General features: G+C 40.7%; 1 protein-coding gene across 5 annotated transcripts in view; it reads right to left on the reverse strand.

The window, feature by feature from the left end:
• The window catches only part of Indy (I'm not dead yet), a 114,191-nt gene extending 89,851 nt beyond the window's left edge, over positions 1–24,340 (reverse strand). For 2 of the 5 annotated variants that reach the window (XM_070082858.1, XM_070082856.1), the window contains exons 1-2: positions 24,232–24,340; positions 20,888–21,100 (exon numbers count right to left, since the gene is read on the reverse strand). In XM_070082858.1, coding sequence (XP_069938959.1) covers positions 20,888–20,986 — 99 coding nt within the window. In that variant the 5' untranslated portion in view covers positions 20,987–21,100; positions 24,232–24,340. The remainder of the gene's footprint in view (positions 1–20,887; positions 21,101–24,231) is intronic. The other 3 variants (XM_070082860.1, XM_070082859.1, XM_070082857.1) reach the window with 2 other exon arrangements.
• Between the last annotated feature and the right edge of the window lie 3,363 nt (positions 24,341–27,703).

The raw sequence follows: 27,703 nt of genomic DNA on the forward strand, positions 1-27,703 counted from the left end.
GACTAGGTGTGGATTCCAAACTGGTGCTGCATACTCCAGTATGGGCCTGACGTAAATGGTATACAGAGTCTTAAACGAATCCTTACTGAGGTATCGGAACGCTATCCGTAGGTTTGCCAGGCGCCCGTATGCTGCAGCAGTTATCTGATTGATGTCACAGGTGCCCACTCTGACACCTCGCCACGTACCATGACTCGCTGCTGTCTTCCTGACAAGTATTCCCTGATCCATTGTAGTGCCTTCCCTGTTATCTCTGCTTGGTCCTCCAGTTTTTGCACCAATCTCTTGTGTGGAACTGTGCAAAACGCCTTCTTGCAGTCCAAGAATATGCAATCCACCCACCCCTCTCTCTCTCTTGTCTTACTGCTGTCACCATGTCATAGAATTCCAGTAGGTTTGTGACACAGGATTTCCCGTCCCTGAAACCATGTTGGCTGCTGTTGATGAGATCATTCCTTTCTAGGTGTTCCACCACTGTTCTCCTGATAATCTTCTCCATGATTTTGCATACTATACATGTCAGTGACACTGGTCTGAAGTTTAATGCTTCATGTCTGTCTCCTTTTTTAAAGATTGGGACTACATTTGCTGTCTTCCATGCCACAGGCAATCTCCCTGTTTCGATAGATGTATTGAATATTGTTGTGTGTGTGTGCGTGTGCGTGTGTGCGTGTGCGTGTGCGTGTGCATGTGTTTGCGTGTGTGTGTGTGTGTGTGTGTGTGTGTGTGTATTCACCTAATTGTGGTTGCAGGGGTCGAGACTCAGCTCCTGGCCCCGCCTCTTCACTGACCGTTACTGGGTCCTCTCCCTGCTCCATGAGCTTTATTATACCTCGTCTTAAAACTATGTATGGTTCCTTCCTCCACTACATCATTTGCCAGACTGACATCTCTATGGCTGAAGAAATACTTCCTAACATCCCTTTGACTCATCTGAGTCTTCAACTTCCAATTGTGACCCCTTGTTTCTGTGTCCCATCTCTGGAACATCCTGTCTCTGTCCACCTTATCTATTCCTCGCAATATTTTGTATGTCGTTATCATGAATTGCTTCCTAGACAGGTACTGCAAAGAACTTACAATCCCATTCATTGATAACTGGGAACTATTCTTTGGCAAACGTGATATATATGCAAGGGATGAGGTTCATCTCTCTGAGGTAGGAGTGGTTGCATTAGCCAATTCGATTGAGAGGGTAACTGATGACTTGTCTAGGAATTTAAACTGATAGATTATAGAGGTATGGGTGCTTGTGGGAAACAATCAGGATGCAGTATTAGGGTTAAAAACAGCAGTTATTACCGGGATATCTCAGGGATATGTTTAAAAAACAATATTCAAAATAAAGTTGCTAGCAATGGCAAATCAATTGATCAACAAACAAAGAGAGATAGTAGAGGGCAACGAGTGACTAGCTCTCTTAAGGTTTACTATACAAGTAGTAGGAGTCTAAGAAATAAGATAGATGAGCTAAGATTACTTGCAAGTGTAGGTAATATAGATATTATTGGTATAACAGAGACCTGGTTCAACCTGAACGATAGAGAAATGCCTTCTGAATGCAACATACATGGTTATAAACTATTCCACACTGATAGGGTCAACAGGAAGGGTGGTGGAGTGGCGATGTATGTCAGAGAAAATTTAAATTGTTGTCTTAGATATGATATAAGATTAGAAACATCGAACACAAAATAAGTTTGGCTACAGTTTCTCGAGGGTCGTGACAAATTAATTTTGGGTGTGATTTATAGGCCCCCAAACCTTGATAGGGAGTGCAGTAAGCTGTTATGGGACGAAATTCATAAGGCATCTAGATATGAAAATGTTGTGATAATGGGAGATTTCTAACTTTAGACAAATTGATTGGAACAATATGACAGGAAATCTTGAGTCTAGTGGCTTTCTTGATACGGTTCAGGATTGCTTTTTAGAACAGGTTGTGACAGAACCAACTAGAGGAAACAATCTGCTTGACTTGGTTCTTGCCAACAAAGATTCACTAATTAATAATCTTGAGGTTAATGATGAGCTTGGGGAAAGTGATCACAAATCACTTAGTGTCAATATATCATGGAATTACCCAGATAACTGCAATCAAATCTCTGTCCCAGATTTTAGCTTGGCTGACTTCATGGGACTGAAAAATTACCTGGGTGGGCTAAATTGGGATGTCCTGACAATGGGTCAGATAGGTGATCTTGGTTGCCAATATGACGTTTTTCAGAGCATAGTTCTAGCTGCCCACAACTTTTGTTTCGAGTAGGGAAATTAGATCTAACAAAAATGATCCCAAAGGGATGAACAATAGATTAAAACATTTCACTGATCAAAAGAGAGGCATATATAGGCGTATCAAAAGAGGGGATGGGCAGTTAAGAAATCAATATATTCAATTAAAGAGAGAAATGAAGAAAGGAATAAGGAAAGCAAAAAGGGATTATGAGGCTAAGGTCGCAATGGATTCAAAGACTAACCCAAAAAGGGTTCTTTCAGGTACACAGAAGTAAGATTAGGGACAAGATTGGCCTACTTAAGAGTAACTCTGGTCAGATCACTGACAGTGATAAGGATAAGTGTGAAATTCTAAATACCTACTTCCTCTCAGTTTTCACCCAGGAAAATACTAGCGATATTCCTGAAATAATAGATTATGTAGAACAGGATGATAATAAACTATGTACGATTGCGGTAACTAGTGACTTGGTCCTCAGACAAATAGAGAAATTAAAACCTAACAAATCTCCAGGCCCTGATGAACTGTTTGCAAGGGTGTTAAAGGAATGTAAAGAGGAACTTAGCATACCTTTAGCTAATATTTTTAACATATCACTACAAAGATAAAGAATCACACATAAAGTGGGAGTTGTCACAGTTGCTCTTTGCTGATGACACTGTGCTCTTGGGAGATTCTGAAGAGAAGTTGCAGAGATTGGTGGATGAATTTGGTAGGGTGTGCAAAAGAAGAAAATTAAAAGTGAATACAGGAAAGAGTAAGGTTATGAGGATAACAAAAAGATTAGGTGATGAAAGATTGGATATCAGATTGGAGGGAGAGACCATGGAGGAGGTGAATGTATTCAGATATTTGGGAGTGGACGTGTCAGCGGATGGGTCTATGAAAGATGAGGTCAATCATAGAATTGATGAGGGGAAAAGGGTGAGTGGTGCACTTAGAAGTCTGTGGAGACAAAGAACTTTGTCCTTGGAGGCAAAGAGGAGAATGTATGAGAGTATAGTTTTACCAACACTCTTATATGGGTGTGAAGCATGGGTGATGAATGTTGCAGCGAGGAGAAGACTGGAGGCAGTGGAGATGTCATGTCTGAGGGCAATGTGTGGTGTGAATATAATGCAGAGAATTCGTAGTTTGGAAGTTAGGAGGAGGTGCGGGATTACCAAAACTGTTGTCCAGAGGGCTGAGGAAGGGGTGTTGAGGTGGTTCGGACATGTAGAAAGAATGGAGCGAAACAGAGTGACTTCAAGAGTGTATCAGTCTGTAGTGGAAGGAAGGCGGGGTAGGGGTCGGCCTAGGAAAGGTTGGAGGGAGGGGGTAAAGGAGGTTTTGTGTGCGAGGGGCTTGGACTTCCAGCAAGCATGCGTGAGCGTGTTTGATAGGAGTGAATGGAGACAAATAGTTTTTAATACTTGACGTGCTGTTGGAGTGTGAGCAAAGTAACATTTATGAAGGGGTTCAGGGAAACCGGCAGGCCGGACTTGAGTCCTGGAGATGGAAGTACAGTGCCTGCACCCTGAAGGAGGGGTGTTAATGTTGCAGTTTAAAAACTGTAGTGTAAAGCACCCTTCTGGCAAGACAGTGATGGAGTGAATGATGGTGAAAGTTTTTCTTTTTCGGGCCACCCTGCCTTGGTGGGAATCGGCCAGTGTGATAATAAAAAAAAATAAAAAATCACTACAAACTGGCATAGTGCCTGATAAGTGGAAAATGGCAAATGTAATACCTATTAACAAGGCAGGTGACAGGTCCTTGGCTTCGAACTATAGACCAATAAGCCTTACCTCCATAGTGGGAAAATTTATGGAATCAATAATTGCCGAAGCAATTCGTAGCCATCTTGACAGGCACAGATTGATTAATGAATCTCAACACGGTTTTAAAAGGGGCGTTCCTGTCTCACGAATTTACTAACATTTTTCACTAGGGTGTTTGAGGAGGTAGATCACGGTAATGAATATGATATTGTGTATATGGACTTCAGTAAGGCTTTCGATAGAGTTCCACATCAGAAGCTATTGAGGAAACTTAAGGCACACGGAATAGGAGGAGAAATTTTTTCCTGGGTAGAGGCATGGCTGACAAATAGGCAGCAGAGTTTGCATAAATGGGGAGAAATCAGAATGGGGGCACGTCACAAGCGGTGTTCCTCAAGGGTCAGTGTTGGGCCCGTTGTTGTTCACAATTTACATAAACGACATACATGAGGGAATAAATAGCGACATAAGCAAATTTGCTGATGACACCAAAATAGGCCGTCCAATTCATTCTAATGAAGACACTAGAGCACTCCAAGATGATTTGAATAGACTGATGAAGTGGTCGGAGAAGTGGCAGATGCAGTTTAATATATACAAATGCAAAGTTCTGAATGTTGGACAGGAAAATAACCATGCCACATATAAACTAAATAATGAAGATCTTAATACTACTATTGCGAACTAAGTGTTCGCAATAAAGCTAACAGAATTCTTGGCTTTATATGTAGAAGTATAAATAATAGAAGTCCTCAGGATGTTCTTCAACTCCATATATCCTTGGTTAGGCCTCATTTAGACTATGCTGCTCAGTTCTGGTCACCGTATTACAGAATGGATATAAAAGCTCTGGAAAAAGTACAGAGGAGGATAAGAACATAAGAACATAAGAATGTAGGAACACTGCAGAAGGCCTACTGGCCCATACGAAATCTTCCCTATGAGGATAGAATGAGGGCCCTGAAACTGCGCTCTCCCGAAAGGCGTAGAATTAGGGGGGATATGATTGAGGTGTATAAATGGAAAACAGGAATAAATGAAGGGGATGTAAATAGCGTGCTGAGAATTTCCAGCCAAGACAGGACTCGAAGCAATGGTTTTAAGTTTGAAAAATTCAGACTCAGGAAGGATATAGGAAAGCACTGGTTTGGTAATAGAGTTGTGGATGAGTGGAACAAACTCCCGAGAACAGTTATTCAGGCTAAAACGTTGTGTAGTTTTAAAAATAGGTTAGATAAATACATGAGTGGGTGTGGATGGGTGTGAGTTGGACCTGACTAGCTTGTGCTGCTGGGTCTGGTGCAGTGCTCCATCCTTGAGTGGAGGTGACCTGACTGGGTGGGTCATTGGGCTAATCCGGGGGAAGGGGACATGGACCTGCTCCGTATGGGTCAGTAGGCCTCTTGCAGTGTTCCTTCTTTCTTATGTTTTTATGTTCTTATATCTCCCCTAACCCTCCTGTCCTCCAGTGTCGTCAAGCCGATTTCCCTTAACCTTCCTTCATAGGACATTCCCCTTAGCTCTGGAGCCATCACCAACAGTACCACCACCACCATACCACCACCACAATCAACAGTACCACCACCACCATCAGAAGTACCCTCCACCACCATCAACAGTACCCTCCACCACCATCAACAGTGCCCTCCACCACCATCAACAGTGCCCTCCACCACCATCAACAGTGGCCGCCATCACCATCAACAGTACCCTCCACCACCAACAGCGCCCTCCACCACCATCAACAGTGGCCTCCATCACCATCAACAGTACCCTCCACCACCAACAGCGCCCTCCACCACCATCAACAGTACCCTCCACCACCATCAACGGTACCCTCCAACACCATCAACAGCGCCCTCGACCACCATCAACATTACCCTCCACCACCATCAACAGTACAATCCACCACCATCAACAGCGCCCTCCACCACCATCAAGAGTACCCTCCACCACTATCAACAGCACCCTCCACCACCATCAACAGCGCCCTCCACCACCATCAACAGTACCCTCCACCACCATCAACAGTACCCTCCACCACCATCAACAGCGCCCTCCACCACCATCAACAGTACCCTCCACCACTATCAACAGTACCCTCCACCACCATCAACTGCGCCCTCCACCACCATCAACAGTACCCTCCACCACCATCAACAGTACCCTCCACCACCATCAACAGTACCATCCACCACCATCAACAGTGCCCTCCACCACCATCAACAGTACCTTCCACCACCATCAACAGTACCCTCCACCACCATCAACAGTGACCTCCACCACCATCAACAGTATCCTCCACCACCATCAATAGTACCCTCCACCAACATCAACAGTATCCTCCACCACCATCAATAGTACCCTCCACCACCATCAACAGTACCCTCCACCACCATCAACAGTGACCTCCACCACCATCAACAGTACCCTCCACCACCATCAACAGTACCCTCCACCACCATCAACAGTATCCTCCACCACCATCAACAGTACCTTCCACCACCATCAACAGTACCCTCCACCACCATCAACAGTGCCCTCCACCACCATCAATAGTACCCTCCACCACCATCAACAGTACCTTCCACCACCATCAACAGTGCCTTCCACCACCATCAACAGTACCCTCCACCACCATCAACAGTACCCTCCACCACCATCAACAGTGACCTCCACCACCATCAACAGTACCCTCCACCACCATCAACAGCATCCTCCACCACCATCAACAGTATCCTCCACCACCATCAACAGTACCTTCCACCACCATCAACAGTACCCTCCACCACCATCAACAGTACCCTCCACCACCATCAACAGTGCCCTCCACCACAATCAATAGTACCCTCCACCACCATCAACAGTACCTTCCACCACCATCAACAGTGCCTTCCACCACCATCAACAATCCACCACCATCAACAGTACCCATCCACACACCATCAACAGTACCCTCCACCACCATCAACAGTGCCCTCCACCACAACAGTACCCTCCACCACCATACCCTCCACCACCATCAACAGTACACTCCACCACCATCAACAGTACCCTCCACCACCATCAACAGTACCCTCCACCACCATCAACAGTACCCTCCACCACCATCAACAGTACCCTCCACCACCATCAACAGTACCCTCCACCACCATCAACATTATCCTCCACCACCATCAACAGTGCCCTCCACCACCATCAACAGTACCCTCCACCACCATCAACAGTACCCTCCACCACCATCAACAGTGCCCTCCACCACCATCAACAGTACCTTCCACCACCATCAACAGTACCCTCCACCAAGATCAACAGTGCCCTCCACCACTAGCAACAGTATCCTCCACCACCATCAACAGTGATCTCCACCACCAGCAACAGTATCTTCCACCACCATCAACAGTACCCTCCACCACCATCAACAGTGCCCTCCACCACCAGCAACAGTATCCTCCACCACCATCAACAGTACCCTCCACCACCATCAACAGTACCCTCCACCACCATCAACAGTACCCTCTACCACCATCAAGTGACCTCCACCACCATCAACAGTACCCTCCACCACCATCAACAGTGCCCTCCACCACCATTAACAGTACCCTCCATCACCATCAACAGTGACCTCCACCAACATCAACAGTACCATCCACCACCATCAACAGTGCCCTCCACCACCATTAACAGTACCCTCCACCACCATCAACAGTATCCTCCACCACCATCAACAGTATCCTCCACCACCATCAACAGTATCCTCCACCACCATCAGCAGTGCCCTCCACCACCATTAACAGTACCCTCCACCACCATCAACAGTACCCTCCACCACCATCAACAGTACCCTCCACCACCATCAACAGTACCCTCCACCACCATCAACAGTGACCTCCACCACCATCAACAGTACCCTCCACCACCATCAACAGTGACCTCCACCACCATCAACAGTACCCTCCACCACCATCAACAGTGCCCTCCACCACCATTAACAGTACCCTCCACCACCATCAACAGTGACCTCCACCAACATCAACAGTACCATCCACCACCATCAACAGTGCCCTCCACCACCATTAACAGTACCCTCCACCACCATCAACAGTATCCTCCGCCACCATCAACAGTATCCTCCAACACCATCAACAGTATCCTCCACCACCATCAATAGTACCCACTAGTGTCGGAAAGTCGTTTAGGTACATTTCGTATATATATATCACTAGAAACATTAATAGGCTACAAAGTATATAAACCGAGAAGAGTGTTTTTAACCTTCACAGAATATACACTAATCTTATTACAGAGTATATACAACATAAATACATTGATTTATACAACATATTGACAGGGTATACATACATGGTATTTTAAGGATTCAAGTATGCTCGGTAGGTGATTGAGTGGGTGACCTACTTTCCTCAATATGCGTGATCCTGGTTGTAATAATTTAAGACGGTTAGGGACCATACGGGGTGTGTCCTCAGGCAGTATCAGACCCTTGTTTCTTTTGTTTATGTATAACTCTGTACGATAACTATAACAACTGTTAATAAAGATTATGTGATAATCTGTAATCAATATTCGTGATTATGTATGACGTGTCTCAAGACAGATCTCGGACCAGTTTTCATAAATTAAGCCATTAAACACTACAGAAATATATCCTCCGTGTTCGAGCACTCAGAAGTTTCAAGATTATACACGGAATGTCAGTTAAAGTCTGTAAGACTTACTTATCTTACATAGTCATGACAAGAGAAAATATCAGTAATGCTGCCAGTATGCAAAACATTCAATATGCTTCCCTTGTGTGATAAAACGAGTCTCTCCCTAAACAGGTGTTGTTGTGCCCCAAACTACTGCTTACTACGACGTATTTTTTCCCATGATAATCTATTTAGCTAACAAGCAAATGATTGCATCCTTTTTCATCTGATAATATATTTACTGATTCCACGAAAAAATGCGGAGAGATACATGAATAAAAAGAAGAGAAATAATGAAATAAAGAATAAAATTCTTAATACGGTGACACGGAACAATTTACAATACCGTGAGTGGATCAGTTCACACTACCGTGACGGGAACCATCAACAATACCTTGGCTGGAACAATTCCCAGTACCGTGAATGGACAATACCTTGAATTAACAATACCGTGGCTGGAACAACTCACAAGTGAATACATTTGTGACGTGATAATAGTCCATAACGGGCAGAAACGTCGTCTTAATTTCCTTCTTTACTGTGAATTATTTATAAAATAATGAGATTAGCAGAGCTTAGTGAAATCCGAGTTTTTAATGCGTAAAATTAAACAGCGGGACACGAATGAAACGCACAACTCTGTGCTGACACACATATGTTGAGCAAAGAAGCGAAATATAAAACCTGGACAACATTTCTGGCCATTCTGGAGCACAGGAGTAAGTATGAGCAAGGTGAAAGTCAGAAGGGTCAAGGCAGCGGGAGGCGAGGAGACAGCGAAGGTTGGGTCAGTAATCTGACACACAACTTGATGAAGCAATAATATACAGAGACATAGCCGGGGATAAGATGATTAATGGAGGTGTCTTTACAAACACCGTCTCAATGTAAGAATACAGGAGAACCAAAGCAAGCCTACTGGCCCATTCTTTCATGGACCTACTTCAGTTACCCTGTATTTTCATGTTCTAGCGTTAAAAGGTGTTTGTCAAGACTTGTAGAAGCAAAGATTTACAAAAGCCGTGAAAGCCTATGAGGTGCCTATAATCACTAACACGACAGACAGAGTGATCTTCGTCTCAGCAAAGCTAACATGTTTTTTGTATCCTTTCTCTGGGACAGGCAGAAACTGGTTTTGGCAGTGTTGGAGAAGGCAAGAGGAGTAAGAAGAGGGACTGCCTCAATGACAGAGGTGGTAAACATGATCTATACAAGCATAAGTAATGAGGATATAAAAAATAGTGTGGAAATATCAAATCAAATTAGATATCTTAAAAATTTCTTCAAACTGACGCACACAGACACATACACACACGTACGCACCCCCATGATATATATATATATATATATATATATATATATATATATATATATATATATATATATATATATATATATATATATATATATATATATGTATATATATATATATATATATATATATATATATATATATATATATATATATATATATATATATATATATATATATATATATATATATATATATATGTAGTAGGTTGGCAGACAGTAACCGCCCAGGGAGGTACTACCGTCCTGCCAAATGAGTGTGAAACGAAAGCCTGTAATTGTTTTACATGATGGTAGGATTGCTGGTGTCTTTTGTCTGTCTCATAAATATGCAAGATTACAGGTATGTCTTGCTACTTCTACTTACACTTAGGTCACACTACACATACATGTACACGTTTATTTATACACACTCATCTGAGTTTTCTTTGACTTTGGTCTTATTACTTTTCCTTTTATATCCATGGGTAAATGGAACAAGAATCTTTCCTCTGTAAGCCATGCGTGTTGTAAAAGTCAACTAAAATGCCCGGAACAATGGGCTAGTAACCCCTTTTCCTTGTAATAATTACTAAAAAGAATAAGAAGAAAATTGTCAAAGTGGGAAGTCTGAATGTGCGTGGATGTTGTGCAAATGATAAGAAAGAGATGATTGTGGATGTTATGAATGAGAAGAAGCTGGATGACCTGGCTTTAAGTGAAACAAAGCTAAAGGGGGTGGGAGAGTTTCAATGGAGAGGAATAAATGGGATTAGGTCAGGGGTTTCAAATAGAGTTAGAGCTAAAGAAGGAGTAGCAATAATGTTGAAGGATAAGTTATGGCAGGAAAGGAGGGACTATAAATGTATTAGTTCAAGGATTATGTGGAGTAAAATAAACGTTGGATGTGAAAAGTGGGTTATAGTAAGCGTATATGCACCTGGAGAAGAGAGAAGTGTAGAGGAGAGAGAGAGAGAGAGAGAGAGAGAGAGAGATATTGGGAAATGTTGAGTGAATGCGTGGGGAGTTTTGAACCAAGTGTGAGAGTACTTGTGGTTGGGGATTTCAATGCTAAAGTGGGCAAAAATGTTGTGGAGGGAGTAATAGGTAAATTTGGGGTGCCATGAGTAAATGAAAATGGGAAGCCTTTAATTGAGCTATGTGTAGAAAGAGGTTTGGTAATAAGTAATACATATATTATGAAAAAGAGGATAAATAAATATACAAGGTATTATATAGCATGTAATGAAAGTAGTTTGTTAGATTATGTATTGGTGGATGAAAGGTTGATGGGTAGGCTCCAGGATGTACATGTTTATAGAGGGGCAACTGATATATCGGATCATTATTTAGTTGTAGCTACAGTTGGAGTAAGAGGTAAATGGGAAAAGAGGAAAATGGTAACTAAGGGAGGAGGAAGTTCGGGTGAGATATAAGCAACTATTGGCAGAAAGGTGGGCTGGTGCAAGTATGAGTACTGGAGGGGAGGGATGAAGAGGGTTGGAATAGTTTTAAAAATGCAGTATTAGAATGTGGGGCAGAAGTTTGTGGTTATAGGAGGGTGAGTGCAGGAGGAAAGAGGAGTGATTGGTGGAATGATGAAGTAAAGGGTGTGATAAAAGAGAAAAAGTTAGCTTATGGGAGTTTTTACAAAGCAGAAATGTTATAAGAAGTGTAGAGTATATGGTGAGTAAAAGAAAGGTGAAGAGAGTGGTGAGAGAGTGCAAAAGGAGAGCAGATGATAGAGTGGGAGAGGCACTGTGAAAAAATTTTAATGAAAATAAGAAAAAAAATTTTGAGTGAGTTAAAAAAGTTAAGAATGCCTAGGGAAAGAATGGATCTGTCAGTTAAAAACAGAGTAGGGGAGTTAGTAGATGGGGAGATGGAGGTATTGGGTAGATGGCGAGAATATTTTGAGGAACTTTTAAATGTTGATGAAAAAAGGGAAGCGGTAATTTCATGCACTGGCCAGGGAGGTATACCATCTTTTAGGAGTAAAGAAGAACAGGATGTGATTGTGGGGGAGGTGCGTGAGGCATTACATAGAATGATAGGGGGTAAAGCAGCTGGAACTGACGGGGTCATGACAGAAATGTTAAAAGCAGGGGGGGGGGGATATAGTGTTGTAGTGGTTGGTATTTTTGTTTAATAAATGTATGAAAGAGGAGAAGGTACCTAGGGATTAGCAGAGAACATGTATAGTCCCTTTATATAAAGGGAAGTGGGACAAAAGAGATTGCAAAAATTATAGAGGAATAAGTACACTGAGTATACCAGGAAAAGTGTACGGTAGGGTTATAATTGAAAGAATTAGAGGTAAGACAGAATGTAGGATTGCGGATGAGCAAGGAGGTTTCGGAGTGGGTAGGGGATGTGTAGAACAAGTGTTTACAATGAAGCATATATGTGAACAGTATTTATATAAAGGTAGGGAAGTTTTTATTGCATTTATGGATTTAGAAAAGGCGTATAATAGAGTGGATAAGGGAGCAATGTGGCAGATGTTGCAAGTATGTATGGAATAGGTGGTGAGTTACTAAATGCTGTAAAGAGTTTTTATGAGGATAGTGAGGCTCAGGTTAGGGTGTGTAGAAGAGAGGGAGACTACTTCCCAGTAAAAGTAGGTCTTACATAGGGATGTGTAATGTCACCATGGTTGTTTATATTTATAGATGGGGTTGTAAAAGAAGTAAATGCTAGGGTGTTCGGGAGAGGGGTAGGATTAAATTATGGGAAATCAAATACAAAATGGGAATTGTCACAGTTACTTTTTGCTGATGATACTGTGCTTATGGGAGATTCTAAAGAAAAATTGCAAAGGTTAGTGGATGAGTTTGGGAGTGTGTGTAAAGGTAGAAAGTTGAAAGTGAATAGAAAAGAGTAAGATGATGAGGGTATCAAATGATTTAGATAAAGAAAAATTGGATATCAAATTGGGTAGGAGGAGTATGGAAGAAGTGAATGTTTTCAGATACTTGGGAGTTGACGTGTCGGCGGATGAATTTATGAAGGATGAGGTTAATCATAGAATTGATGAGGGAAAAAAGGTGAGTGGTGCATTGAGGTATATGTGGAGACAAAAAACGTTATCTATGGAGACAAAGAAGTATAGTAGTACCAACACTCTTATATGAGTGTGAAGCTTGGGTTATAAATGCTGCAGCGAGGAGGCGGTTGGAGGCAGTGGAGATGTCCTGTCTAAGGGCAATGTGTGGTGTAAATATTATGCAGAAAATTCTGAGTGTGGAAATTAGGAGAAGGTGTGGAGTTAATAAAAGTATTAGTCAGAGAGCTGAAGAGGGGTTGTTGAGGTGGTTTGGTCATTTAGAGAGAATGGATCAAAGTAGAATGACATGGAAAGCGTATAAATCTGTAGGGAAAGGAAGGCGGGGTAGGGGTCGTCCTCGAAAAGGTTGGAAGGAAGGGGTAAGGGAGATTTTGTGGGCGAGGGGCTTGGACTTCCAGCAGGCGTGCATGAGCGTGTTCGATAGGAGTGAATGGAGACGAATGGTATTTGGGACCTGACGATCTGTTGGAGTGTGAGCAGGGTAATATTTAGTGAAGGGATTCAGGGAAACCGGTTTTTTTATATAGCCGGACTTGAGTCCTGGAAATGGGAAGTACAATGCCTGCACTCTAAAGGAGGGGTTCGGGATATTAGCAGTTTGGAGGAATATGTTGGGTATCTTTATACGTATATGCTTCTAAACTGTTGTGTTCTGAGCCTCTGCAAAAACAGTGATTATGTGTGAGTGATGTGAAAGTGTTGAATGATGATGAAAGTATTTTGTTTTTGGGGATTTTCTTTCTTTTTGGGTCACCCTGCCTCGGTGGGAGACGGCCGACTTGTTATAAAATATATATATATATATATATATATATATATATATATATATATATATATATATATATATATATATATATATATATATATATATATATATATACTGTGTATGCCATCTTTATATCAAAAATGTATCAATTAAATCTTCTGTACCATATTATGTAATAAAATATTCCTATTGGTAAAATAAGAATGAAAAGATGGGATGGTAGGGCAAGTGGAATATTCAAACGGCTTCAGGAAGAAATCCAAATATTCTTCCTTGAAGCCTTTGTATCCACTTCTCCGAGGCTATGGGTCCCACTATTTACACCAGAGGTGGACCCATATATATATATATATATATATATATATATATATATATATATATATATATATATATATATATATATATATATATATATATATATATAGGGAGGTACCACCTTTATAACTGGTTTGGGGACCCTCATCCTCAGTGAAGACAATCAACGTACCTCACGGAAAACTCAAGGTTCTCCCCGGAACTGTTTGAATATTTTCTTCTCCTACCACCCCCTATATTTTATATTCTATATGGAATTTTATTAAAAGACGGTATTCATTGACAGAAAACACCAACATGAATACTTTGGTACAATATATCAAAAATTGTGAATCTCCTCTAGCTCCTCCGTAGCCAGACGCGAGCCAAGTATGCAGCAAGCATTTCCACCTCTGGATGGCCACGCTGAGGCGCTGGAACATGATAGTGGCTTCCCTTGGGTCCCTGGTGGTGTCGATTAGTCTGGAACCCAGTTCTTTAAGGAAACGTGGCATTTTCCCTCCATGATCCCAAGGTCTCTGATCCCAATGGGATAAATTGATACTATTGGCTTATGTCCCTGTACTTGTTGATCTTGTATATTCTCTGTGATCAGCAGCTCCTCCCTGTCGCCCGACACTGTGATGGATATAGTGTCAGCCAGTCTCGACACACATGTATAGTCCCATGCTAAGAGCTGGCCATCACTTCTTTAGGTTCAGTCCTGTAGTAAGTCTTTTTTGCTGGCATTAGTGCCTTCTCGACAAAATCCTAAGGATATCTTAGTTTCGTGGCTATGTTGAATATCTTGCTGATTTCGTCCTCTAGGTACTCTGGACTGCAGATGCGTAGTGCTCTCAAGAACATTGTGAGGAACACGCTTCTTTTTACCCTGGTTTCGTGGTTGGAATAGTAGTGAATGTATGACGACACATTGCTGGACTTCCTATAAACTGTGAATTTGAATTTCTATCGACCCGATGGATTAAAACATCTAGGAACGGCAAAGTGTTATTTATTTCATGTTCTGTGGTGAACTTAATGGAAGGTAGTAAGCCATTGTGCCTGGGAAGAAAATCATCAATGTTGTGATCATTTGGCCACAGGCAAAGAACATCATCTACGTATCTGAATCAACTAGCTTTGTCTGGGAGAATGTCTTTAAGAAGTCTGGTCTCATAGAATTCCATATACAGGTTGCTGAGTAAGGGGTTAAGGGGATTTCCCATTGCCATGTCTTGTTTTTGAGTACAGAATTTCCCTTCAAACACGAATTTGCAATCAGTAACACAAAGTTTTATCAACTGAATTATTGTTTTCGTGGGGAAGGGCATAGGGAAGTTTTCTAGTTCCTCTTCGAGGTACGAAAGCAAGTCAGGTACAGGGACTTTGGTGGACAGAGCTGTGATATCAAAGCTCACTAAAAAAAAGTCATGAGGGACATTTAATTTCTGGAGCCTGTCAGTGAGGTCAACATTATTTTTAATATGTGCGTCTGAGATCTTACCGACCATGAGAGTTAGAAGTTTAGCCAACCATTTAGATAGATTATATGCTGCTGAGCCTACTGAACTAATAATAGGACGGGCTGGGTATCCTGGCTTATGGGTCTTGATTACCCCATATAGATATGGTAGAGTTGCTGGCCTAGCAGACAGATATTTAATTAATTCATCATTCCCTTTCAATAACGTTTTAAGGTGTTTATTAAAATGGCTGTTGACTTGGCCAATGGGGTTTTTAATGAGCGGTTCATACGTTTCATTATCACTCATAATAACTGCTACCTTAGATTTATCACCTCGTGAGAGATGCAAAGTCTGATCATTACTGACTTCTTTGTAAGCTTTTGTGAATCTTAATGGGCAATTGGGAAACACTGCCTGGAGTAAAGTCCCATATACCATACCTTTGTACATATTAAAATTATCAGGGGTCAAGTCACCATGTTTTTCCAGCATGCAAAACGATTTTGCTAAGTCATTAGTTGAGGGCGCAAAACTTAATCCAAACCCTAGTGCTGCCTGTTGATCACTGCTTAATCCTTGCTAGACAGGTTCATAACAAACTCCGGATTACAAGCACACAAGATAACAATATAACGTAAGGAGAGGATAAAGGGTATTAGTAGAATTTAATCTTAGAAATATTATTGGATAGGCATAGGAGTCCCCATGTATGGCATATTAACAGCCACTGAGAAAATAGTAAACAATATTTAGGAAGAGATACTTCTGAGTACATGGGTAGAACATTCCAGTACCTCATTGCACATTGTATTCCTTTCTTTCATTATTTGAAAAGGTCACACAGAATAATAGCTATCCATGTCTACAGTATCTAACGAGAAACTTATTTTCTCAAACCACATGACCTGTTATAAACGATTAGAAAAAGCTTAGGGCTGACTTTTTATTTCTTATAATTTCATACTTGACATCTCAGAAACCCTCCTATCCCATATGGGTAGTGGGAGGATGATGGTAGGGTGGGGTTGGCACTGACCACTAACCCAGTATAAGGGTAACCGTGGATATATATATATATATATATATATATATATATATATATATATATATATATATATATATATATATATATATATATATATATATATATTACATATATATATATATATATATATATATATATATATATATATATATATTTTTTCACAAACTGTTTTCAACTTTAATAATGTATACAGGATAAGGAGTTGCTAGCCCCTTGCTCCTGGCATTTTAGTCGCCTCTTACGACACGTATGGCTTACGGAGGAAGAATTTTCTGTTCCACTACACCATGGAGATAAGCGGAAATAAACAAGAACAAGAACTATTAAGAAAACAAAAGAAAACTCAGACGGGTGTGTATATATATGCCTGTACATGCATGTGTAGTGTGACCTAGGTGTAAGTACAAGTAACAAGACGTACCTGAAATCTTGCATGTTTATGAAGCATGAAAAAAGACACCAGCAATCTTACCATTATGTAAAGCAATTACAGGTTTTCGTTTTACACTCACTTGACAGAACGGTAGTACCGCCCTGGGCAGTTGCTGTCTACCAACCTAATATATTACGCCAATGTTCTGGTAGGGACGGACGATTGTTAGTAAAAACAGAGGATGGGTAAACACCAACGTCCTACCTAACACCGAAGAGACTGTAGCTCATCTGCAGTGCCCACCGGGCTAGCCACTTCTCAAGATTATACATGTACGTGGCACATTAAGTCACTGTGAGGCAAAAATTTTCTTCAGAGAATCTCACATAGAAGCATTCACCTTAATATATATGCCTATTCATCGCCAGGGACCTCGGCTATGTCGTTAAAGACGCATGAGCAATTTTGTTATGGAAATGTTTCAGACCTGGGACCTTCTTCAGTCTTTGTATGGAGTAAACAGGTCCCAGGACCGAAACGTTTCTATTATAAAATGCTATAAGTGTTTAGTCATGAGTTTTTAGCCATGGTGTTTCGGAATTAAGAAGTTTCCATCATACAAAGTGTATGTTGACGGCCAGAACAATAGACAACAATGTGCTGAAGAGGGTGCTGTGTGCAACAGGCTGTCTCCTCATCTCAAGCAGATATAGTCTAGTGCACGTGCGTCCTTCCACATTTATCTGAGGCTTCTGCCCAGTATATTTGGTCCAGGCAAAATGTCAAGTAGACACGAATGGATGGCGTTTTCTCGCCATTTACCTGATGAAATCAGGTAAATGGTGCTATTACAGCAAAGGCAGTGTTTTTCATGGTAAATGTTTTTGTCTATTTATTTTGGCAGGTTAATTATTTATATATTTTATATCCAAAACATGTGAATAATACTCCCAGTAGATATTTTATTATTATCACTGTGGATGTAAGTGGAAAGCCTGATTAAACTGAAAGAATAATTAATTCGAGGTTATATCCTGGAGAGGCACTACTCTAATAGCAATAGAGTTCACTCTCTTTCTCAAACCAGGAAACAATCTGAAAAATGAGTCCTGTCATTATGTTGTTTATGGTTATTGTCATTCCTGCACAAGGCCAAGTTTGTGTGACAAGTAATGGGAACAGTAATATAATGTCTCCTCTGCTCACTTAACAGTAAGTAGGTACCTGGGCGTTAGTCTGTTGTGGGTCGCATCCCAAGGGGTAGTGGTATACCTTAGATAGGGCTGGGTTTTGAAATAAGCTAAGATAGGATAACAGTTCTTATCCTTTAAAACTGACCTGCGTAAAAAAATAATTGATCATGCCCGAGGAGTGTTTCCCATTGTTAGTGATACTAAACCAGTCTAATGTACATCATCCTCTCTAGGGGTGTCTACATGCAACATATTATTTAACTAAATTGCTGCCTTCCTGGAGTTCTGTCCCAGCTTGGCAACAGCCAGAGCCACAGACTTCTGTTCTGATGAAGTTTTCGTAGGTATCTTCTGCTGAAAGTGCAACTACTGTGATTTCAGTCACGTCGTAGTCCAAATTTTAGTAACTTGAACGTTTTTGCTAATATGACATTAAAATCAGTATCGGCAAGCCGATGTCGTATGACTGTTCCTGCAACATGTGACCACTGATCATGTGGCCACTGTGTCAGGAGCATACATAACCTCTAGCAGTTCTTCAAGGCTGAGAATCAGAATCAGAAGGGATTCACAGGTAAGGACCGACTAGGGGCGATTGGAAAGTGGGGATAGTTAAAGAATAGGTGGGGAGAGGAAAAGAATAAAGAAAAATGAAGAGTCGGGTCATGTGCTGCTGCTCTCTGTCTCCCACCCATTGCAAGACCGGTCGCGCAATTCGGGCAAAGGCAGGAGTAGTGGTGATCCCAAACGACACTAGGCAAGACGCTCCACTGAACTGCACAGAGAAACGACCCTCCACGACAATGACAGTTAATGAGAGTTAGAGAGATAAAGGATAGATAAAGAAAAGATGGTAACTGCTTTAGGACATTTTAGCATGAAAAGTGTAAGAAAAGGAGCAGGAAGAGTGCAAGAGAAGAGCAAGATTGCTGAAAAATTAAGTGTATCAAGGAGGAGGAACAGGGTCGTAAAGAGCTCTGAAGAGATTGACAAAATTGTAAGGGCGACTGATAGTCATCAAGGTAAGAAGTCCAGTAATCGTGGTGAGTCTCAAGTCTGTCAAGTTGTCTGTCACAGAATGTTTTCCAGAACACATTCAAAGCTGGTATGCCAGTCCTGAGGCGGAGTGATTCGCTTGTGGCATAGTCATCCCACCTCACTACTAGCACCCAGCGTAACGCTCGGTTCTGGATACGTTGTAGCTTCAGTGTGTTGGTCTTAGCTGCCAGTGTTAAGGCAAGGGGAGTGTAAGTGATGAGAGTCCTGATGATTGCTGTGTATAGGTGAAGCTTGGTGGCAGGACGTGGACCTCTCAGTTTATAGAGCTGAGAGAGTGTAATCCTGGCAACAGCTGTTTTGTAAGTGATGTGTGGTGCTCAACCTGGAGTCAAGGGTAACTCCAAGTACTACTGTAGAAAATGTTTGAGGTATGGGTGTTCGTGAAGTACTGGTTTTGAGTTCGACAGGAGCACGGATGCCACGTCTTTTATGATCTTGGATTTGTTGGTATTGGTTTTTATTCGCCATAACAGTTCCCATGCGGTAATCCTGTCTACCTCGAGATGTTCTGTGTGTGAGGAATCTAGTGTTTTCGTGTGAGTTGTGTAATGTCGTCTGGATAAGAGACAGCGACGGTCATTTGTGTAGAGAATATAGAGTGTAGGAGAGAATAAGGAGCCTTGAAGGCCTAGGAAGCTGGCTTCAGTGTAGCAACCTCCAAAGCGAAGCACAAGAGGTTGTAACTCACTGTTAAATGGTTCACTGGGCCACACTGGTCACAGTTTAACACTGTTATAAAGGCTGATCAAAGGTTAGCGTAGGTGTTATATGGTGATGATTGGCTTCTGCCACGCACGCATGCACGCACACACGCTCACGCACACGCACGCGCACGCACGCACGCACGCACACACACACACACACACACACACACACACACACACACACACACACACACACACACACACACACACACACACACACACACACACACACACACACACGCACACACACACACACACGCACACCTTCCGTCATGTCATCAGTATTCATATCTTGATCATTGGCAAATATGTAATGGATGACTGTGAATGACTTCCTTGACTCAGAGCCTGAATCACTAGTGACCAACCAGGCTTTGGTGAACGCAGTGGCCATGTAATTCAATCAAGATAACCTAAGCTTCAGCGTCTGGTCGTCATAGTGGAGATATAGGTAGCTGATCAACAGTGGTTTATCGGTACATGTACTGGATGGCTATCTTCCCAAGTGTCAAAACATTTTAAAGAGAACATCCTGATACTGTTGTCTGGAGTTTAATTCCAAGCGTCACTCCATCTATTATTCTTATCCACGAGCTGTCCAAAGCGAGCATAAATAATACCTGGGTTAGTTGTGCCTTCTGATCTTACTGCGCTAGATTCAAATATCTCCACTTATGAGTAAGTTGAACTGAATCCATGGTTGCTTATTAAATGTGGTGATGCATCTGAACTGCCAGACAGAGTTGATGTGTGATGATGACTTTAGATCGAATAGTTTGAACGAAAGTGGGTGAAACGTTGTTAGTAAAGGATCTCATTACACTGCATTTGCATGTTTCCATATTCTACACTACTTAACCAATCCCATGGCTCATGCATTATCTACACCTGAACTAGTCTACTTGTGACGACTCAGACTACTTACCGAGGTGTCCCAGTTAATAGGGATGAAGCAGAAGACAATCGGTGTGAGGACGAGCACCAGGGACTTCCAGTAGGGAAGTATTGTGTACCTGGCCATCATTTTGAGTTGACTACAGTCACAACTTTTTAAACTTAAGGAGTCTAAGAGGACTTCAGCAATTACTGGCGCATTTTCAGTAGCAATTTTAAATTGTCATCAAGTTAATATATATCACTGGATACGGAGTAAAAAGTTAAAAGAAAAGGTAGGTACTTTCACCATATGTTCCAAAACATATATTAGTGTTCAAATGATTGAGTGTGCACAGTACTTCACTTGATGTAATAGTTTCACTGGTTACCAGGTGGAAATTGTCACTACAACACTTTACAACACCGTGCTTGTGTCGCTATAGTTACTGTGTAGTCTCAGTATCACTACAGAACTCAAAGTTTTATACAGTACCCAGAGTAAGATAATTATCATACTTTTTGAGATTAATGAGATTTATTTTCATTTAACTTTATATATATATATATATATATATATATATATATATATATATAATATATATATATATATATATATATATATATATATATATTATATATATACATATATATATATATATATATATATATATATATATATATATATATATATATATATATATATATATATATATATATATATGCAATAAAATCACAGTAAAAAGGTGATATCAGAATATGCAAAACACCCATTGTGAAAGAATAGTGAAATTCCAAGTGCTTTCGTGACTTCTCACATTATTAAGGAATTATAAAAACAAAACGTCAAAGGAAGGCATATAAAGGGTCAAGACTACACCTCACCATCACATCCCACAACAAAGCAACACCTCACACACGCGTGACGACACCCGACTCTGTGAAACCCACCTAACAGTCTACCCGAGAATTAAGATTTATTACTTGTTTAATGTATCATTAAATTCTTCCCAAATTTTATAAATTAATAATGAATCTAATTTATATAAACCAAAGGAAATATTCATATTATTTTCAAAATTGTTTTTTTTATGAAACAGGATTCAATTATATTCCTGTTGACCATGGACTTGCTTGATACAACTTTCTCTGCCTTTTGAAAATCAATTGGATGGTTAAAATCTCTCACATAAATAAATAGAGCATTGGAATCCTGTCCAGTTCTAATGCTATATTTATGTTGTTTTAATCTTAGTTCGAGATTTTTACCAGTTTGGCCGTAATAAACTTCATCGCAATTTTTACAAGGAATCTTATAGACACATCCGTCAGCATTTTGGGGGGAATTCTTTATCAAAAGTTTTTTTACTGTATCAAGATTTTTAAATGCAATTTTGATATTAAAAGTCTTAAGAAGAGAAGGCATATCAACCAAGTTTTCATGGTAAGGGAGAACCAACATATTTTTAGCTGAACAAGGGTGAGTGTTCCTTTTTGGATTGTTAAAAGTATTTCTAGCAGTTTTAAAAGATTTATCAATTACGTTTCTTTGGTATTTTAGATCATTAGCTATTTCATAAATTTTGGATATTTCTTCATCTATGAACTCTGGACTACAAATACTTAAAGATCTCAACAACATTGATGAGAAAACCGACAGTTTAACTCTATCTTGATGTGAAAAAAAAAATTTACCGTGATGGCAAAACCTTGAATCTGACTTGTCAAATATTTGCAAAATATATACATATAAAATAATGGGAAAGTGTTCAGGCTGTTAAGGTCACAGAGCACGTGAAGAATAGTAGGTAATCAAGTTTGACCCGAAGAAGGAGAGGCTAATTAATTTCTTCTATCAAGAGCTATTCATGGGTATCAAGGCCTCACCCCTCCTTTTGAAGGGCTGTTCTGTCAGTGTCGACGAGCAGCGAGCCAATTAATTTCCACGTACAGAGTTAATCGCCTAATCGAGTTACGAACGTAAAATTACGTAGTTTACGTTCAGATAGAACAAATCTTACAAGGGGCTAGATTTTTTTTTTTATTTTACTCGAGATGGACAAGTTTGTGAATATTTTTTTCTTTCCGGGCACTACGTGACTTGTCATGTTCACTGTAAAATAAAAATCCCACGTTCCACACACATTATGAATTTGGCGTCGTGATTAGTAAGCAGAGACCTAGACGCTGCTGAGAAAGTTATCAGACGTGCGAGGAACCGTCACACCGTGTTATCTTCCTCAGATAAAGACATACATGTATGTAAATTCAAGTCTATATAGACAAACACGACGGGGATCAGGAAGTGCAATCACCGGGAGCTTCATGAAGACTGAAGCCTCAACAGTGTATCCTGATATTTACGAGATATATATATTAACAAAGTTTCAAGCTATATAGTCAGAGAATTTGTCATCTTGACAAAACTTGATGTAAGCATTATCATGGATTATTATTATATAATAATTATAATATTTTATTAGTATTATTATTTATAACATTCATAAAGTGTTAAAGACATTTTCTCGATTTTTTATATAAATAACCACCAGGGAGATTAATTATAAAAAGAAGAGTTATGACAAAATTGAGACCCGTGGTACAACTCTGGTCCTGGCCAACATTATACATTAATTACGGTAAAATACGTAACCCTAAAGGGACGTAATTTCTGTGTTAAACTATGTTCGAAGACTTAAATTCTTTATAATGCCTCTTTCAGACGCAATTATTCTTTATTTTGTGCACAGATAAGTTAGTCTTACTGACCCACGTCCAGTGACAGACTTGGAATCCCACAACCTCAGCTTGGCCAGTAAGTCTTTTACATATATTCGCTGAGAAGCGCTAAAGTCGTAAGGGTGTGTCAGATCAAACATCGACCACGCGGACGTTGAACACTGGGACGTTACATCACTTGTTATTATTACAACCATGGGAGAGGGAAGCCATGAACCCCCTGGGATTAAACACAAGAGCGCCTGGTAGGAATGGAAGTCAGTCAGGTTTGATACCATGGTAAGGATGGATGGTAATCCTTGGATACAGAATTGTTCAACGACAAGTCGGCCGCTTGATAATAGGTGAACGTTCAATGAACTTTAAAAAATTTATGTATATTGATATGGCAGCTGTAACGTTACAGATTTTTAAGTGCTTTTATAATGAAAACAAATAAGACATTTTCGCTGTTTTATCTTGGAATTAACGAGACCACTTCAATAATAACTGTTAAAGGAATATGAAGGAATCATTCTGTACATTTTGTCAATCAAATGCACCATTTCTTTCCTTAACACCTCAACACTTCACCAGAACTACTGCTGACATATTTTTGAGAGTCTAGAAAGCAACATTAAAAGTTTCACAGCCTCTGTGTAAATAGAATCCTCTTACTTTGTTTCTAGAAACAGGGAAATAACTACACAGTTGACAAGTGGGATACTCCACCTTGCCTTCACAGTGGTCACAGCCACACTGATCTCCCGACCCACTGAGGTAACTCTTCAACCTGCAACACTTGCACTTCCTTCACGTCATAACATTTCTTTCCGTTATGGAACCTACATGAATATGTACGTTGCCACATTAAAGTAGAATCTGCAAATTTAATCAGTGACAACACGTTTAAAAGCTTATTTAGGATGCAGAGATTTTGGTAATCACAAACGTTGGTTATGGTGTGTGGGTTGCCAGCTAGCACTGCCTCTCTGAAGGTTATCTCTGGTACTAATCTCTTTTTATCTTAAATATGTTCCTGTTTTTATTTAAGATGCACTGCACAAACGTCTTGCCACTCTGACTGATGTATGCGACACTGTAACTTAGGTTATATATATATATATATATATATATATATATATATATATATATATATATATATATATATATATATATATATATATATATATATATATATATATATATATATATATATATATATATATATATATATATATATATATATATATATATATATATATATGTATAATATATATATATATATATATATATAATACATATATATATATATATATATATATATATATATATATATATATATATATTATATATATATATTATATATATATATATAATATATATATATATATATATATATATATATATATATATATATATATATATATATATATACATATATATAGCATTCACGGCATACATAAGTACGATAGAGCAACTAAATTATTGGTAATGGTTGAAGTTCCTTGACTTGCATACTCTGGAACGCAGGCGAGAATGATACAGGATAATATGCACTTGGAAAATCCTATAGGAATTAGTACCGGTGGCCTGGAGGCTAGTGGCCCGGTGGCCTGGTGGCTAAAGCTCCCGCTTCACACACGGAGGGCCCGGGTTCGATTCCCGGCGGGTGGAAACATTTCGACACGTTTCCTTACACCTGTTGTCCTGTTCACCTAGCAGCAAATAGGTACCTGGGTGTTAGTCGACTGGTGTGGGTCGCATCCTGGGGGACAAGATTAAGGACCCCAATGGAAATAAGTTAGACAGTCCTCGATGACGCACTGACTTTCTTGGGTTATCCTGGGTGGCTAACCCTCCGGGGTTAAAAATCCGAACGAAATCTTATCTTATCTTAATCTGCACACGAAAACACTCCCTACGAAAGCAAAAAACTCGGCAGGAGATGCAGCATCCCCCCAATGAAAAGCAGGGGTGTCACGAGTACACTAGGGCTGTACTGTAGTAGGGTTCGCCGGTCTTGTCCCGGCCCGGGTCTTTTTCAGATAATAATAATAATAATAATAATAATAATATCTTTATTTACTACAAGTACATGTACATGTTATACAGTCCTAGCTGACAACAATGACATACTGCTATATAGAAAGTCCCTTGTTATGCTCCGCATTTCGGGCAAATTAGGTCAGTGTCCCAGGATGCGACCCACACCAGTCGACTAACACCCAGGTACCCATTTAACTGATGGGGAACATAGACAACAGGTGGAAAGAAACACGTCCAATGTTTCTACTCTGGCTGAGAATCGAACCCAGGCCCTCGCCGTGTGAAGCGAGAGCGTTAACCACCAGGCCACCAGAGCACCAGACCTGGCAGTATACGAAGAGACAACACAATAAGCGTCAGGGGCCCAAGACTTCAACTGCCTCCCAGCATACATAAGGGGGATTACTAATAGACCCCTGGCTGCCTTCAAGAAGGCGCTGGACTGGCACCTAAAGTCTGTACCTAACTAGCCGGGCTGTGGTTCGTACGTCGGTTTGCATGCGGCCAGGAGTAACAGTCTGGTTGATCAGGCCGTGATCCTAGTCCCAGACCGGGCCGCAGGGGCGTTAAGCCCCGAAACCTTCTCCAGGTATGAAGGACGAGATTAACCATATAACTGATGAAGGGAAAACGGTGAGTGGTGCATCGAGGTATCGATGGAGACAAAAAACGTTATCCATGGAGGCAAAGAAGGGAATGTACGAGAGTGTAATGGTACCAACACTCTTATATGGGTGTGAAGCATGGGTTGTAAATGCTGCAGCAAGAGGTGGCTGGAGGCAGTGGCGATGTGGTGCCTAAGGGCAATGTGTAGTGTAAATATTATGTAGAGAATTCGTAGTGTGGAAATTAGGAGAAGGTGTGGAGTTACTAAATGTATTATTCAGAGGGCTGAAGAGGGGTTGTTGAGGTGGTTTGGTCATTTGTAAAGGATGATGTATAAATCTGTGGTGAAGGGATAGGTGTCGTCCTAGAAAAGGATGGAGGAGTAAAAGATGGTTTTGTGTGCAAGGGGCTTGGACATGCAGAAGGTATATGTGAGCGTGTTGGATAGGAGTGGAGACCAATGGTTTCTGGGACCTGACGAACTGTTCGAGTGTGAGCAGGGTAATATTGTGTGAAGGGATTCAAGGAAAGTGGTTAGCCGGACTTGAGTCCTGGACGTAGGAAGTATAATGCCTGCACTTTAAAGGAGGGGCTTGGGGTATTTGCTGTTTGGAGTGACATTTAAACTGTCGTATCTTAGCCTCTGCAAAGACAGTGATTGTGTTTCACCCTGCCTCGATGATACACGGCCGACATATATATATACATATATATATATATATATATATATATATATATATATATATATATATATATATATATATATATATATATATACACACACACACACACACACACACACGCACGCACACACACACACACACACACACACACACACACACACACACACACACACACACACACACACACACACACACACACACACACACACACACACACACACACACACACACACACACACATATAATGCAAGTCGTGAGCACTTACGAACTCTCTGAAATTAATAACATAACTTCCAGGAATTTTCTTACGTATTTCTTTTTAAAGCCGCGTGAGCATTCCTCTTCTGTAATCCTATTTTTAACATTAGGATTTATTTTATTAGTAAAGTTTTATTGAAGATTTTACAAGACACACACACACCTGAATAATACGTATGTAAACTTAAAGGAGTTCCTAGTGGTACTGAGGAAGGCTTCAGTTGGAACGAAAGCTACCCTCTGGATCACCACCCTCTGGATCACCACTCTCTGGATCACCACTCTCTGGATCACCACCCTCTGGATCACCACTCTCTGGATCACCACCCTCTGGATCACCACCCTCTGGATCACCACCCTCTGGATCACCACTCTCTGGATCACCACCCTCTGGATCACCACCCTCTGGATCACCACCCTCTGGATCACCACTCTCTGGATCACCACCCTCTGGATCACCACCCTCTGGATCACCACTCTCTGGATCACCACCCTCTGGATCACCACCCTCTGGATCACCACCCTCTGGATCACCACCCTCTGGATCACCACTC

Source organism: Cherax quadricarinatus, chromosome 8, assembly GCF_038502225.1.
Source record: "Cherax quadricarinatus isolate ZL_2023a chromosome 8, ASM3850222v1, whole genome shotgun sequence".
Taxonomy (NCBI): Eukaryota; Metazoa; Arthropoda; class Malacostraca; order Decapoda; family Parastacidae; genus Cherax; species Cherax quadricarinatus.